The sequence below is a fragment of the Trichoderma evansii genome (genome assembly GCF_050947405.1).
Source record: "Trichoderma evansii strain SZMC 28006 chromosome Unknown GGI43scaffold_20, whole genome shotgun sequence".
Lineage (NCBI taxonomy): Eukaryota > Fungi > Ascomycota > Sordariomycetes > Hypocreales > Hypocreaceae > Trichoderma > Trichoderma evansii.
Genome location: NW_028145186.1, coordinates 155,501 through 169,027, shown reverse-complemented (window position 1 = coordinate 169,027; position 13,527 = coordinate 155,501). Strand labels below are relative to the sequence as shown.

The 13,527-nt window shown below is 47.7% G+C and overlaps 3 protein-coding genes across 3 annotated transcripts; 2 read left to right on the top strand and 1 right to left on the bottom strand.

Moving 5' to 3' along the window:
• Window positions 1–703: 703 nt before the first annotated feature.
• Window positions 704–1,875, bottom strand: GGI43DRAFT_412677 (uncharacterized protein). The gene is made up of 2 exons (XM_083206859.1): window positions 1,279–1,875; window positions 704–1,222 (listed from the first exon to the last, which is right to left on the bottom strand). The coding sequence occupies exon 2, from the start codon at window positions 1,169–1,171 to the stop codon at window positions 794–796; it is 378 nt and encodes a 125-aa protein (XP_083057592.1). The 5' UTR covers window positions 1,172–1,222; window positions 1,279–1,875; the 3' UTR covers window positions 704–793.
• Window positions 1,876–3,327: 1,452 nt separating this feature from the next.
• Window positions 3,328–6,620, top strand: GGI43DRAFT_176508 (kinase-like domain-containing protein). The gene is made up of 2 exons (XM_083199787.1): window positions 3,328–3,764; window positions 4,079–6,620. Exons 1-2 carry the CDS (start codon window positions 3,665–3,667, stop codon window positions 6,343–6,345), a joined length of 2,367 nt encoding a protein of 788 aa, XP_083057591.1. The 5' UTR covers window positions 3,328–3,664; the 3' UTR covers window positions 6,346–6,620.
• Window positions 6,621–11,116: 4,496 nt separating this feature from the next.
• GGI43DRAFT_176188 (anthrone oxygenase family protein) lies at window positions 11,117–12,265 on the top strand. The gene is made up of 3 exons (XM_083199784.1): window positions 11,117–11,319; window positions 11,397–11,826; window positions 11,880–12,265. The coding sequence occupies exons 1-2, from the start codon at window positions 11,253–11,255 to the stop codon at window positions 11,822–11,824; spliced, it is 495 nt and encodes a 164-aa protein (XP_083057590.1). The 5' UTR covers window positions 11,117–11,252; the 3' UTR covers window positions 11,825–11,826; window positions 11,880–12,265.
• The last annotated feature ends 1,262 nt before the right edge of the window (window positions 12,266–13,527 follow it).

Below are 13,527 nucleotides of genomic sequence, written 5' to 3'. Positions count from 1 at the left end.
GGCCCCCCCCCCCCCCCCCCCCCCCCCCGCCCCCCCCCCCCCCCCCCCCCCCCCCCCCCCCCCCCCCCCCCCCCCCCCGGTAAATACAAGTAGTTGGAGCTTAGCCCTCAAAAGTCCCTTGTGCAAGCAAGTAAGTATGGGCACTATTGCTGTAGTAGTGCATCGAAGGGAAGTCTAAGCGCCTTTTTCTTCTCGTCTGGTAGTGGTATGTGATGGCATCTGAGATGCACCGTGCTCGCCCCAACGACATCCACTAGGTGTAGAAGAGGGGCTGGCGCGTGCAGGCAAGGAGACAGAATTGTGATGTTGAGTGCCTTGTTGAGTTTATAAATGCTTTGGCTGGCTCGGATACCACAGATAGAGCTCCACGGGCTTCAAACAGCGTTGGCCGTTAAGAGCTGTTTGGTGGATTAGCACGGCACGGAGGCATGGCATAGGTATAATGCCAAACCATCATACCCCATTGGGAGCAGCAGTAAGCAATACCGTTTAATTCTGCTTTGGTACCCGTACATATTTGTAGGGTCGAAATTGCTCTGCTGTTGGTTGTAATTCATAGCACTAGTCTCATGCATCTCGTCCTGCATGGAGTGTAAGAGCGCCTCCATCTAGTGCTTGCACGGCATCCGGAGCAGCTTAAAAGCGAGGCCGGTCTCGAGCTGGCATTCAATCCCGGTAACGGGGGCACGCTGCACCGGGGCCGTTACGGGTCAGCGAGCGCCGCTGCGAAAATTAGCCTGCGGCTTTCCGTATTGTGCCTGTATACAGTACAGTAAGCAAACAAGCTGAGTGGTTACAGGTAGATAAGTGGTTGCACCGCAGAATACTGACTTTGCATACCTGTGTGTACTACTGGCCCTAGTTGTAACATCATTATACCAGCACTGTAAGCCATCAGACAGCTGGAAATCCAGCTCTGGCCCCAAACCTTGGGCCGTAGCACCCTGAAGAGAGTCGAAATCGTTTTGCCGATCCCTTGGCTGATGCGTTGAAGCAGGACGACAAGACGAGCAGAAAAAATTCCATTCGCAGGCTCGATTCTAGGGAAAACAAGGTCTCTCTGCCTCAGGAGACGTGCGATTCCATAGCAAAGCTGTTTGATCCTGCCAAGAAGATCACCATTGCAAACTTTGGTGAGGCAGATTTGACAAAAGGGAAGAACCCATGTCATCTGTCGGGAGCCGTGATATTGGGACGCAAGGGTGTATGTCGCGTAATATTACTACCGAGCAGATCAGCGCCAACGGCCAATTCATACAAGCTCAGCACTGCACTCACCGTGCTCCATTCATTATGCCAAGCGGCGATCAAAAGAACTATAATACGCCTTCTTTTGGGTCGTGCTCAATTGGCGTTCTGCTATTAGGCGACGATACTACAACTAGCTGCAACTGATTAGCACAGAGCACTAGCATTTCGTTGAAATGTGCCAAGGCTTGGTAACACAGGCGAGAGACGGTGGATGGAGAAAGAAGAGATACAACAGAGACAAGCAACAAAGTCGCAGCCACAGCTAGAGACAGAAAGCCTACCATGGCGCAGCGACTCGGGCACACACGCCCCGGCACGCAAACACGGGCACGAAGTAATACTTCATATGTAGAGTGTATTAGGGAAGCATTACGTACCCTGGCTTGGGACAGCGAATAAAAAGCTGCGGGCGTGATGTCGGGTCGGTGGCCCAGATTGGACTCGTTTGTGGGATGTGCGTACAGATGATGAAGCCGGGAGGAGTTGACTTGGCAGGTTTATCCAGCTTCTTTACAAGGCACAGCGCCGCTGCATTGTATAGCGGGCAGCGCATTAGTTTACAGAAGGGTCTAGCCGCTGAAGGCTCTTGGCGACCGCACATGATAAGACACCTTGAGATTGCGATGTACATGCTCTTTGTAGGCGATTTTGCGGTAGCGAAAGTACACATAGGTCAATTACTAATTTTAGAGTACTCTCTACGCAATGCTGAGCCTCAAATGGATATCATTGTGAGCAGACATGACCAAGACGGCGCTGTGCTGTGGCTTTTCATTTGGAAAAAGGGAGGTTCCATTTCTGGAGGTGTGATGCGTGCTGTCATTGATTGTCGCTATGCAATCAGTGAAGAGCGAAGCGAAGCGAGCCTTGGCGCCAATGCAAAGGGGGAGCTACCTACATACTTCGTATCGGGTACTCCATATGTCGTGCTGGCAAATATCAGGGCGCAGGTACCATGTACTGCCTAGTGCCAGCTTCTGGAGCACTGCTTGGAGCACCAGCCAGCGAAGGAAATGGTGTGTTGCCGCTATTTAGATGCCTACAATGCCTCTCTCATGTAACTCTGTATCTATAGGTAGCTTTACACATGTAGGTGGTCATCTACTAGTATAATACTAGGTAGTTAGTATGCGAATAAAGTGGCTATTGGTATTATCCTGCTGTGCTCCTTGCGTCTTGTACGCCAACGGCTGTAGCGTCTGCCGCTAAAAGGCCTTGGCAAAGGGATGATGTACTCGGGTACTCAGGTACTTTGCATGTGTACTCCACGCAGCGTACCTGGGTACCTCGATATTATTTCCTGCACACTCCACGTCGGATCCCTTTTCACCCACCCCTCCTCTGCTTGGTACCTCTAGATTTTGGCTACCAAACATGGCCTCGACTTCAGCATTGGGGTTTGATTAAATGCCTCCACCTCCCACGCTCTGGATCACTCTCTCGACTCATCCTGCCTTGGCCTTGGCGAGCTTTAAGTCAAGAGGAGAGCAAAGGGAAAAGCAAGAGACCAACACTGGGTTTGCTCTTCTACTCCTTCGTTCTTCCAACATATATCTCTGTTCACTTACTCCGTACTCTTCAGCTTGCCTTGCCCACGTCCTACGGCTTTACTATTCTTGTTCGATATCAAGGCCTTGAATCAGAAGTCGCCTTACGGATTCCGCATCACATTCGTCGACATCGTCCACCGACATCGCCCACCAACATCGCCCACTTAATGAATACAAGCACACGCTAGCCCTCCCAGCCGTTACAAGAAAAGAAGAAAATAAAGCTCAAGATTAGCCTTTCGGTAAAGGCACTCCACATCTCCACCACCATCTTGAAAACCGTGTCTTCTCTCAGCATCTATATCACTGCTTCCCCTCCTCTCGTTCTTGAATTCGTTTATTTCTACTTTTTCGAATCATCTTCGTCCATCTGTGCACGCGCTTCACCTACTTTTGAGGCCCAAGCACCGTTTCGGCAACACCGCGGACTTGATTCTTTTCGCCTTCTCGGCCGGACTTCGCTGGCTGCTGAGTGGTTGAACCGCCAACCCAATTACGTCGCCATACCCCCCTCAGCATTGGGGATCCCCTCCCTAGCAGGATCGGCCCCGAATCGAACGCTTCTAGAGAAGGTCCAGCAGCGTTTTGATTCGATCCGAGAGCAGCGCCCAGACGCTAAAAGAGCAACGGCTGCTTCCTTATCCTCTTCTACCTTTTCCACGGCGCCACTTGTTTGGCGCGCATAATATTATTAAAAACTACAAGAAAATATCAAGAAAAAAAAGAAAATCAAAAATCAAAAATCAAAATCCATTTCTCCGAGGTGTACAGTGTCGCTCCCTTAGCATAGTGGAGCTGAGTGACCCTTGGCCACCAAAGCGTGCTGTTTTTTACAACTGTGCTATTTTTGATTTGCCAGAGCTATGGCGCTTTCAGCAGGTCCGGGGCCGCTGGCTTCTCCAGCTTCAGCGCCAGTAGCGCCGCCAGCAGCCGCCCCCCAGCCAATTCCGGCTCCAGCCAGAGGTGAGTGACTTAATTGCTGTTAGATAAGCCTTGCCTGCATTTATCATCCTTGGATGGCAATTCAAACGATTTCCGCTTTCCTATTTCTGCTGATTCCCTCCCCCCTTCAAAAAGAAGCGTCTGTGGCACCTGCGACGCCTTGTTTTCTGCTGCAGGTTTTTTGTCTTGGCATACATCTTCGCCTTCAGCGCACTTTGGCATGCTGCTGAATAGCTTCTTGTTTTCTATTTACTTTAACTCCTTTTTTATACTTATTTAAACACTTGCTACTCTTTTTAACCCAATTACTACTTTATGCTGACACTGCTGCTTAGCGGATAAATGCGCGCAACCGCTTCAGTGCACCTCCAACACCAGCTCCTACTTCATCACCTCGACTTTGCGCCAACCTCCAGCCGACTTCCCAGGCCCAATCTACGAGGGCTACGAGACTGAAAGCGAGGGCCCCATCGAGCCTGCTACACCTGTCAGCGGCCGCCAATCGCAAGACTTTACGCTGAGGCATGCATATGATCAGGATTCGGACGACCTTGGCAGTGTCAGCTCTCAGCAGCATTCAACCGGTATTACAACAGCTTCAAATAAGGCTACTATCCTCCCGTCAGCTTCGCACAAGACGGTAAAAGCCACAGCCTCTCCAGGAGCAGCCTCTTCTTCGCTGAGTCCGGCCTCAACAGCTAGACCAAGCACCAGCGACTTTCTCTTCCCCGGTATATCGGTGCCAGCTGTCTCGATATCAAATCCGAAATCAGAAATTGTAGCTTCAGCTGAGCTGGTACCTACTGTCAGCAATAGCAGCAAATCTTTTATTAATCTATCTCCTACCTCGAGCCGGCCCTCTGTCCTAGAACCTCCCTCGCCATCAAGTCTCTCAACCCGGCTTTCAATCTCCAGTCTCAGAAGCACAATGACCAACTTCTTTCGTCGTCCTGGTGCGCAGGACACTGCTGTCTTCGATACTAGCTCGGCTACTCCTTCTGAGGTCTCCTATCTACAGCGACCACCGACTGGCAGCGCCCGCCCGGCTACACGTTCAAGCCGCTTTTCTTTTACCAGGTCGTCTAATGCCACTACCCGATCTAATTCGCCTACACCTCCATCCCCAGGGACTACTTCTATCGATAAATTATCTATTCAAGATGCAAATTCACTCAATGACGAGGCCAATCTAAAAAAGAAGAACCGTGCGTCAACAGGTTTCAGCCTGCGGGGCCGCGCTGTTGGGTTTGTTAGCACAGCAGTTAGCCGGCCTGGGAAAGGCGTATCACGCCGTGCCAGTAGCTTCGATGCTGGGAACCGCGGACCTCTTCCTCATCAGGGCAGCAAAGCTCCTAATGGCCAAACGTATCCTCCTGAGCGGCTCCCCTGGGCGATGCCACCTGAGGCAGGCACTGGAGCCAAGGCCCGTCGCATGAGCTTGAGCCTTCCAGACGATTTCAACGTGGATGTTGCTGAGCTGCAGGATGAATTCGAGTATCAGAGCAAGCTATTAGGCCGCCATGGTAAACATCTCGGGAAAGGGGCTGCCTCCAAGGTCACGCTCATGGCGCGCAAGGGTTTCCCAGGTGAAATGTACGCCGTTAAAGAGTTTCGCAGCAAATCTAGCCGTGAAAGCAAGGCAGAATACGAAAAGAAAATCAAATCCGAATTCAGCATCGGCAAGAGCTTGCACCATCCCAATATCGTCGAAACTATTCGTCTGTGCTCAGATCATGGACGCTGGAATCATGTCATGGAATATTGCTCTGAGGGTGACCTGTTTAGCCTTGTGCAAAAGGGTCATTTGAAAGGCGATGCTAAACTTAAGGATCGCCTCTGCCTTTTCAAGCAGCTCGTCCAGGGCGTCAACTATCTTCACGCCAACGGCATTGCTCACCGTGATATCAAGCTTGAAAACCTCCTCATTACAAAGGACAGCAAGTTGAAAATCACAGACTTTGGTGTCTCTGAAGTCTTTTGTGGCACTCATCCCGGACTCCGCGAAGCTGGCGGCCAGTGTGGTAAGAACATGGGAGAGATTCGGCTATGTTCTCCAGGCATATGCGGTAGCGAGCCCTATATTGCGCCTGAGGTGCTCCAGAAGAAAGGAGATTACGATCCACGAGCTTTAGACGTATGGAGCACTGCCATTGTCATGATCTACATGACATTTGGCGGCGCCATCTGGTCCAGGGCCGAGGCTGGTAACCTCCACTACGACAAGCTGGTGGCCGGCTGGGAGAAATGGAACAGGAAGCACCAAAACGATAAAGATGCGACCATTACAGAGAATGACTACCCCAACTGCTACGCCCTTGACATGGGTGTTAACCCTCCAGCTCTGCGGCGCATCTTACTGCAGATGCTTAACCCAGACCCTAACAAGCGGATGTGCGTCTACGACGTCATTACGAGTCGCTGGGTCAAGAATATCGAATGCTGCCAGCTTGAGTCGTACGACGATCCCAAGCTCACAATCGATGCGACTAAGAAAGATTACGGTGCCAAGAATGGAAGCAAAATCTTTTGCCATAACCATTTACCACCCAAGAACTTTGGCAGCCATTCGCTGGGTAAAATGCCGGGACAGGCCGGCTACTAAGAGACAACATGCGGCTTACAAAGGCATCTCTCCTCCGTTAATATTTGTCAATGCTTTATCCTATATCCGAACACTCTTTTCTAGCCTCTTTCATTCATTATACCATTCCTCTATTATTTAAATGCATCGCGGATAATGGCGGCGAGAAGAGCCTTGTTTTTCCCTTTTATATTCTTACTTACTTAATCCTACAACTTTGTTTCAACTCATCCTTGAGATGACCTCTTTTCATCTCACTTTTTTTGTGGGGTAATATACTACTATCCAGGTGGATTGCATCATCTATTGGAGTTGAAGGGATAGATCAAGCGACCTGAGAGAAAGGGTCAGCTTGGCTGGTGTTTTCATTTGGGGGGTTCGTCGTTGTTTTACAATTTTCACATCACGCTAGAATCGCTATAACGGCCTTTTTCCTCAAAGACCATCGATGCCCTCTGCACATTTATTTTTCCAATTACAGAGTACATACAAGGGATATCAGTGATCATAAGTCGATCTAGCCCTTTTTTTCTCTTTGTCCTGGGTTTGTCTACATGCATCAAGACGGGGGATGAGTTCACGCGAGTGTCATGATATTATATTTTCATTTATATCCTTATTGGGAGGCGTGGGAAATTCTTCAAAAAAGAAAGCTCAACTAGTTTATTTTTTTAGAATATTTCTTATTTTATCTGCTTTGCTCTTTACCTCCCCTATGGGATGGAGAGATGTGGCGATGGCTCAAATAGGCGATACAAAGACGTCACAAGTAAAAACGCAGTGCGTTTAATCACATATGCCTGAGAGAAGATACAAATTCTCTCTTTTAATAGATTATTGAAGATACCTTAAAAAAGCTCGTTAGTAAATCTTGAATACAAATTACTCGTGGTGGTTGGAAATGGAAAATCAGCTCTCCTGCAGCCGAAAACGGTATCTTGTCTTACACTGTCCGCTGGCTCGTCATATGTGACGAAATGTTTTACGGCATCATGTTACCTGCTTGCAAACGGGTAAGGAATGCGGCTGTGGTGAGACACACAGAAGCTTCACGTGGGATGCTTGATTGAACTACGGCGACTATTTGACGATGGCGAATGACGGACGGCACTGTAAAAGGGCCTTTTAGACTATCTATTATTTACTAATATTCGATAGTGGTGAGAACGTGGCAAAGGAATCGTTCCTGTGACAGTTGGAAAGCCCGCTAGGGTGGTCGGCAAAGCGTTATAGCTGATGGTTCTCTCCGACGTTAGCAAGGGGGCTGTACACAAGCTAGGGAAGCTCAGTGGGAGCTGAAGGCTGCTTATGCAATGAGGCAAAAGAAGAAGAAAAAGAATAGCATCACCAGGTAGGGGTGGTATTACCAACCACTAAATAGATGCTAGCTGCATGATCATGGGGCGCGAGCATGCAAGCGCCAGCAAAGAATGGACCCTGAAGCAGCTATTCGCCGATGGGAAAGGGCTGTTGTATCGCCTTTGAAATTTGGCATGTGAAGGCATGTAGCTAGGGGCATTGATCCTGGACGCAGACGCGCTGTCGCAGCAGATTCTCATTCTGCTATTCGCAGTACGAATATCCCTTCGTTGGCTGACAGTGCTCTGACAAGGAGTGATCGCCCCTCTCCTATTCTGTGCATGAAGCACAGGCTTCTTCTTCGAAAACCCCCTCTCTGCTGGAACGGCGCACAGATGCTGGAAATGATGATGCCGGTACTGTGTCGGATCTTGGCCATGAACCCATGAACCCTCGCCCTACGGCATCTCATCCGTCATCGAGTAGCTCGAGCTTTAACTGTGGCACCCTGTAGGTACCGTAGCAACATCGTCGAATTTAATCATAGATATGCATCGTCCCGCTACCGGGCGAAAGCTACCGGCTTGGCAGCATGTCAGCCGCAAGGAGTCGGATGTATGTACTTTGAGAATTACCAATCCGCATCTTTTCTTTGCGAAAAACCTGCTACTGTGTGTCGGTCAGTGGTTTTGTTTGCCTCTTGCGATATCGGCTGCACGGAATGGGAGATCATCGCCAGGCTTCAGAGCACGGATGAGAATTATCAATCAAAGGTGCCGAGCTATCCGACCTCTCCTTGTGATGCCTCTTTAGCCAGCTAGAGGCGTCATTCGACGTCGTAGTTCGGGTAAAGACCGTATGCTGCTGTTGAATACACAGGTTGGATGTATATATGAATGGACAAAGTGTTAGGGATTGGCGTAAACAAGTAGCCGACCAAAATAACCCTTTTAGCTTCTCTAGATCGCCCCTAGCCGCCGTTTCCCCCCTTCATAGCCCCCAGCCGTTGCCGATATACCGTAGATGGTGTGAGTAGTGCACGGGAGGCTGTTCTTTGGAAGAAGCTCATAGGAGGCTTTCTAGATGTAGGCAGTACTTGGAAGCGCCTTGGAAGATACTCTTTGAAAGTAGCATATACTTACATAGCTAAACAGACCTCCAAAAGAAGCCACTAGCATCCTATAAGAGCTCTTCAAAGGGGCGTGTGCAGAGGCACGCATACGGACCACTGACTTGGAATTTCACAGATCGACCTACTAGTACTAGGTCGGCCTGCTTCCGAGATATTTTTGGGGGCCATATGCACTACATTTTCGATGCGCTGCTTAACTCTAGAACTAAGCAATGCTTAGCAGGAAGCATGAAGCAGATCTCCTCGGAGACGGCACCGAAGGGACGGTTGGCGCGCCAAGAGACGGTCAACTTGCAATCTGCCACGAAAGCTTATACGTTAGAAGTTCATGTAGGGAGGCATCCTTCGATACTATACCGCTCTGACCGTATTTTTGCTTCGCTGGTATGGTAATGGCAATGACGCATCTGATGTCAACTGATGGTGCAAATGCAAAATAACATGTTTCCATTACCAAATGTCTCTGTTAACTGATTTTCTTATGCATCGATATGCGGTCCGGTTCACGATGTAAGACGTTGGCTGAAACTTGTTTGGCAGTACTTCGCAGATAAAGAACTGAAACGACAGCTTGGTAAATAGGTCTGACGAGTATTCTATCAGTAATTGTACGCAACACAAACTTTCTTGATTCGAATATGTACCTGCGGAATTACCTTGATTTGATACGGCGAGCCAGCTCCACTGCTATCCAACTATCGGTGCCTCGATTGAAGTTCTGGTGGTAATGGTAGACAGACGATTGCAATTTGTAAATAATGGCTTTTTTTTTCTTTAATCATAGGCGACGGTAAATCAAAACGAAATAATCCAGGGAAAAGTTAGTAGTAGTTAGAAAAAAACTCGAGGATATGGAGGAGAGCAGGAGCGGTGTCACATGATACGTCTGGTCTAGTATCGTACAGCTGCCATACGTAAAGGCCTTTTGGTCTCACTTCAGCATAAATGATCTTGCTTGGCCTTGCTTAGCTTTGTTTATTTTTGGATTTTGAAGCTATAGAGTCTGCATTTGTTCAACATTTCAGCTGTTGGATCGTAAGTCTTGCGTGTTAGTTCGAAGTTCGGAATTGGAATCATTCCATGAATACGCGGTTCGAAGAAGTTCTGGTTTAGTACGTTATTGCTTCTTCTCTATTGATTTCTTATTAGGGTGTAGACTAATGCTATAAAATAGCCAATTTATTTAAATGAACGAATAGGTCCACGAAAGATTTCAATAGCATCTCTTCAGATATTCGTCGTCCAGTATACTGAACCGGAATTGGTAGGCTGGTCCAGTGCTCAGTAGTCGAGGAAACCGTACAATACCGCAGCTGTTCGAAAATTATACGCACATGTCTGGGTATTTCTCGATTCTAGCATCCTAATCTAATTCTTCAATGGGTCAGCGAATAGTCATTAGTTAAGCTCTTTCTGTATCTTCGAAACGACTGAATATCACTTTCAGAAGGGACTTCGAAAAAAGCCAGCGTATTTCCTCTACCAGTTGGCAATTTTTGGGCAGCTGTTTTAAACTAGAATCTAGGGCTATATTCTACTTGAGACCCCGATTTACTCATTATTGGAGTGTCTCGCAAGACTTTCTGCTCTCAATTGTTGCGACATCATCGCGAAATCTCCATATCATTTCGCCAAATGGATTGGGAGATTCATAAATTCGATGCAAGTTAGCATCTTGCGAAGCCTAGTAAACGGCTTTCCTGTCTAACGGAGCATCTTCGAAGACAAGAAATGCCTAGAGCGTGTCGGCAATAAGGCAAGTCTTGGCCATCTATGCCATGTGCTGCGATCTTTTCAGTTCGTTTGAGCATACCCCAGTTACCAACTCTCTATATTAAAATCGTTTATGAGCAACTACTAATATTTCTCAAATCGCAGCAATACAGAGAAACACTAGACTCTGAGTTATTTCGCAATCAATATACTCGGTTTGGTCCACAGGATAGCCGGGTTGGATACTCGGCATCCAGTGTTACAGAAACAGCTGAGAGCCGGGATTCAAGTGGTCTCTGCATCATTTGAATTCAGCAATTGATCATAAATCCATTTTAAGAATCATATCAGCAAGGCTTCTCGGCTTGTTTATGCACAATGCTGGGCATCTAACGCCGCCATCATGGCACGCTTTCTTACAGCCGGCTCACTGTCAGACCAGGCTTACGTCGCATGCTACGAATTTCGGCTACATTTACCCTGAGTGTATTTGCACTTACAAGCAAAAAATCGAAGGCATGGCCCATCTCGGATGGAATGGTTGAGACTCGTGAATAGACAATTACAGTGTCTACTTGGCCGTGCAAAGGTGACACGGAAGCCAAAGCTATTACGTCATTGTAGGATTTAGGGTCTGGAACGTAACAATGGATGGCTCGACTTCACTAGCTTCAAGACTCTCTCTTTCAATCAACCTCACCAGTTCTCGCAACTGAAAAACATCGAAAGTCTCGCTACATACCTTATCTGAATCGGAGTACAGATCATTGCTCGACTTGTGAAAATGCAACTATCTGGGCCGTCTCTGGTCGCCGTCGCCACCGGCGTTGTTGGCTCGGCGTGGCTATCTGGTAAACCACCTCTTCCAAACAAGCTGTCCTATCACCGCCATTCGATCTTTATTGAATTATTCTGATTCTTTATCCAGGAGCCATCATGTCTTTCTCAATTGGGGCCGCGCCGGCTGCCGCCGCAGTGCCGCAATTTTCTGCCAAGATCTGGGCTGAGGTTTACAAGCGAGGAGCCGCGTCAATGCCAAAGTTCGCTCTCGGCACTGCTCTCGCCTACCTTGTTGCTGCCTATGATGCCTATGGTGATGGCAGAGCTTGGGGGAGCTACTTGGGAGCCGCTGGCCTCACTCTATCCATTGTGCCCTTTACACTGACTGTTATGAAGTACACCAACGGGCTGCTACACGAGGAGGCCAGAAACGATGGTGGCGAGAAGAATGATATCACTAAAGCCCGAGTGAATAGCTTGTTGAATCACTGGATCGCTTTGAACCTAATCAGAGGCTCTTTGCCACTTGCAGGGACACTCCTTGCGGGCTTCACTTTTCTCCGCGAGGCATTATAAATGTAAGAGCACCAGTAACTGATTTTGGGTGGAGGACTTGCTAACAAGATTGCAGTCGCCGCATTTGATCGCCTGTTTACGACTTAATTCGTTCAAAAGGTATAGGAGTGCGGCTATGATACGTGGGATGATTTACTTTTCTCTGCGCTGCCAGTGTCCATCGCAATTTACAGGATGCATTAGTCGCTTTGAACCTGATATTTGCGATGCAATAGGCTCACCAACTTTGGGTGACAGGTCAGACAAGCAAAAGTGTAGTTACACAAAGATTGGAACAAAATTGAGAAATTACAAGAGTACTTGTACGCACTCCACTGACTTTCTCACGAAAGTCACAGTAGAAATACGACCTTATTTATAGTATATTACCCTAAATTGAGAAAATAATGCCAACGCAGACTCATTGGACAATGCCACAAGGTTTTATTTCTTGTCTTACTGACTCACGCCTTTCCATCGCACGTGAGTACCGTACCAAAGACGAAAGATCAGACGCCATTAAAGATTGAACTCCACCAGGCATAGGGATACTATATTGAGTATGACATTTCAGCGGTGTCGTAAGTTAGCATCACCAGTCAAGCCCTCGCCATCCTTGGCTCGATGGAAATACAGCTAGGACTAATTCCGACAGCACAGCTGGCCGCACCATTTGCACTACGGGTAAATCACAACAGAAAAGGGAAAAAAGCATGGGGATTGCTTCCTACCTGTAATCGACTAATTGACTTTTATCTTTCCTTTTTGCTGAATTATGGCGTTGACGTGCCAAGGAAGAAATGACCTGTCCATAGTGAGACACTAAAAGCAAACATTGCTTCCAGGGGTGCCAATCCTTCTCGCTATTCTCAAGGCGGCAATGATATTATTATAAGTCGTACGAGTCTCACTTTATGCTAGTTTATGCCCTGTTCGCTGAAAATAATTCGTTAACCAGATGCTGTGGCCATTTTTGCAGTTTCTGGTGAAGTATGGGGGAGGTTCTATGGCCTAAGATGAGGGAGCTCTGTCAAACACTCAAGATCTGATTCTGCTTATCATTTGTCGATGCTAAAATAGACCATCATATGTCAGCTCTAACATGGACTCTTTCACTCTTGAGTCTATCGGCAACTGTATTACCCATGCAAGCTATCTACTGATCGGTGGGACAAAACTCATTAGCTCGATTATACTCCGTAGGGCCTGTGCAGATCTGCGCAAGCATGGTTGTTAGCAGTTTAGCACTTAAAATTAGATTATAGTGTCCTCAGTAGAGTATTTTATCGAGCTTGGAGTGTCTCGATGCTACAGTACCCCCTTACGATGAAAGGATGCGTATCAGGCTCCCAATCTACTACAAGAGTGCGTGATTGGAACTTGATCTTGCTTAACAGTCTCTGGATCCTCAGAAGTATTAGTATAATACCATGTTGGCTATAGTACGACAGGAGGTTTCAAACATATAAAAAAAAAGGTTTTGTAAAACTGTAGTTCTCACATTGGGAGTGACTATATGGGCACGTTTATTCCTCGCCCTGTTTCGATCTTCTCGGAATGTATGGCTCTCAATCCACGGTGTATATAAAATAGACCAAGAGCCTCAGCAGCAATTGGTTAGATAGGTAGCCAGTACAGTAGCAGCTACATACATAGGTGTCCTAAGATGAGCAACGTTAACGCCAGCTACCAGGATGCGACGATAATCCGGGATACTTTGTGAA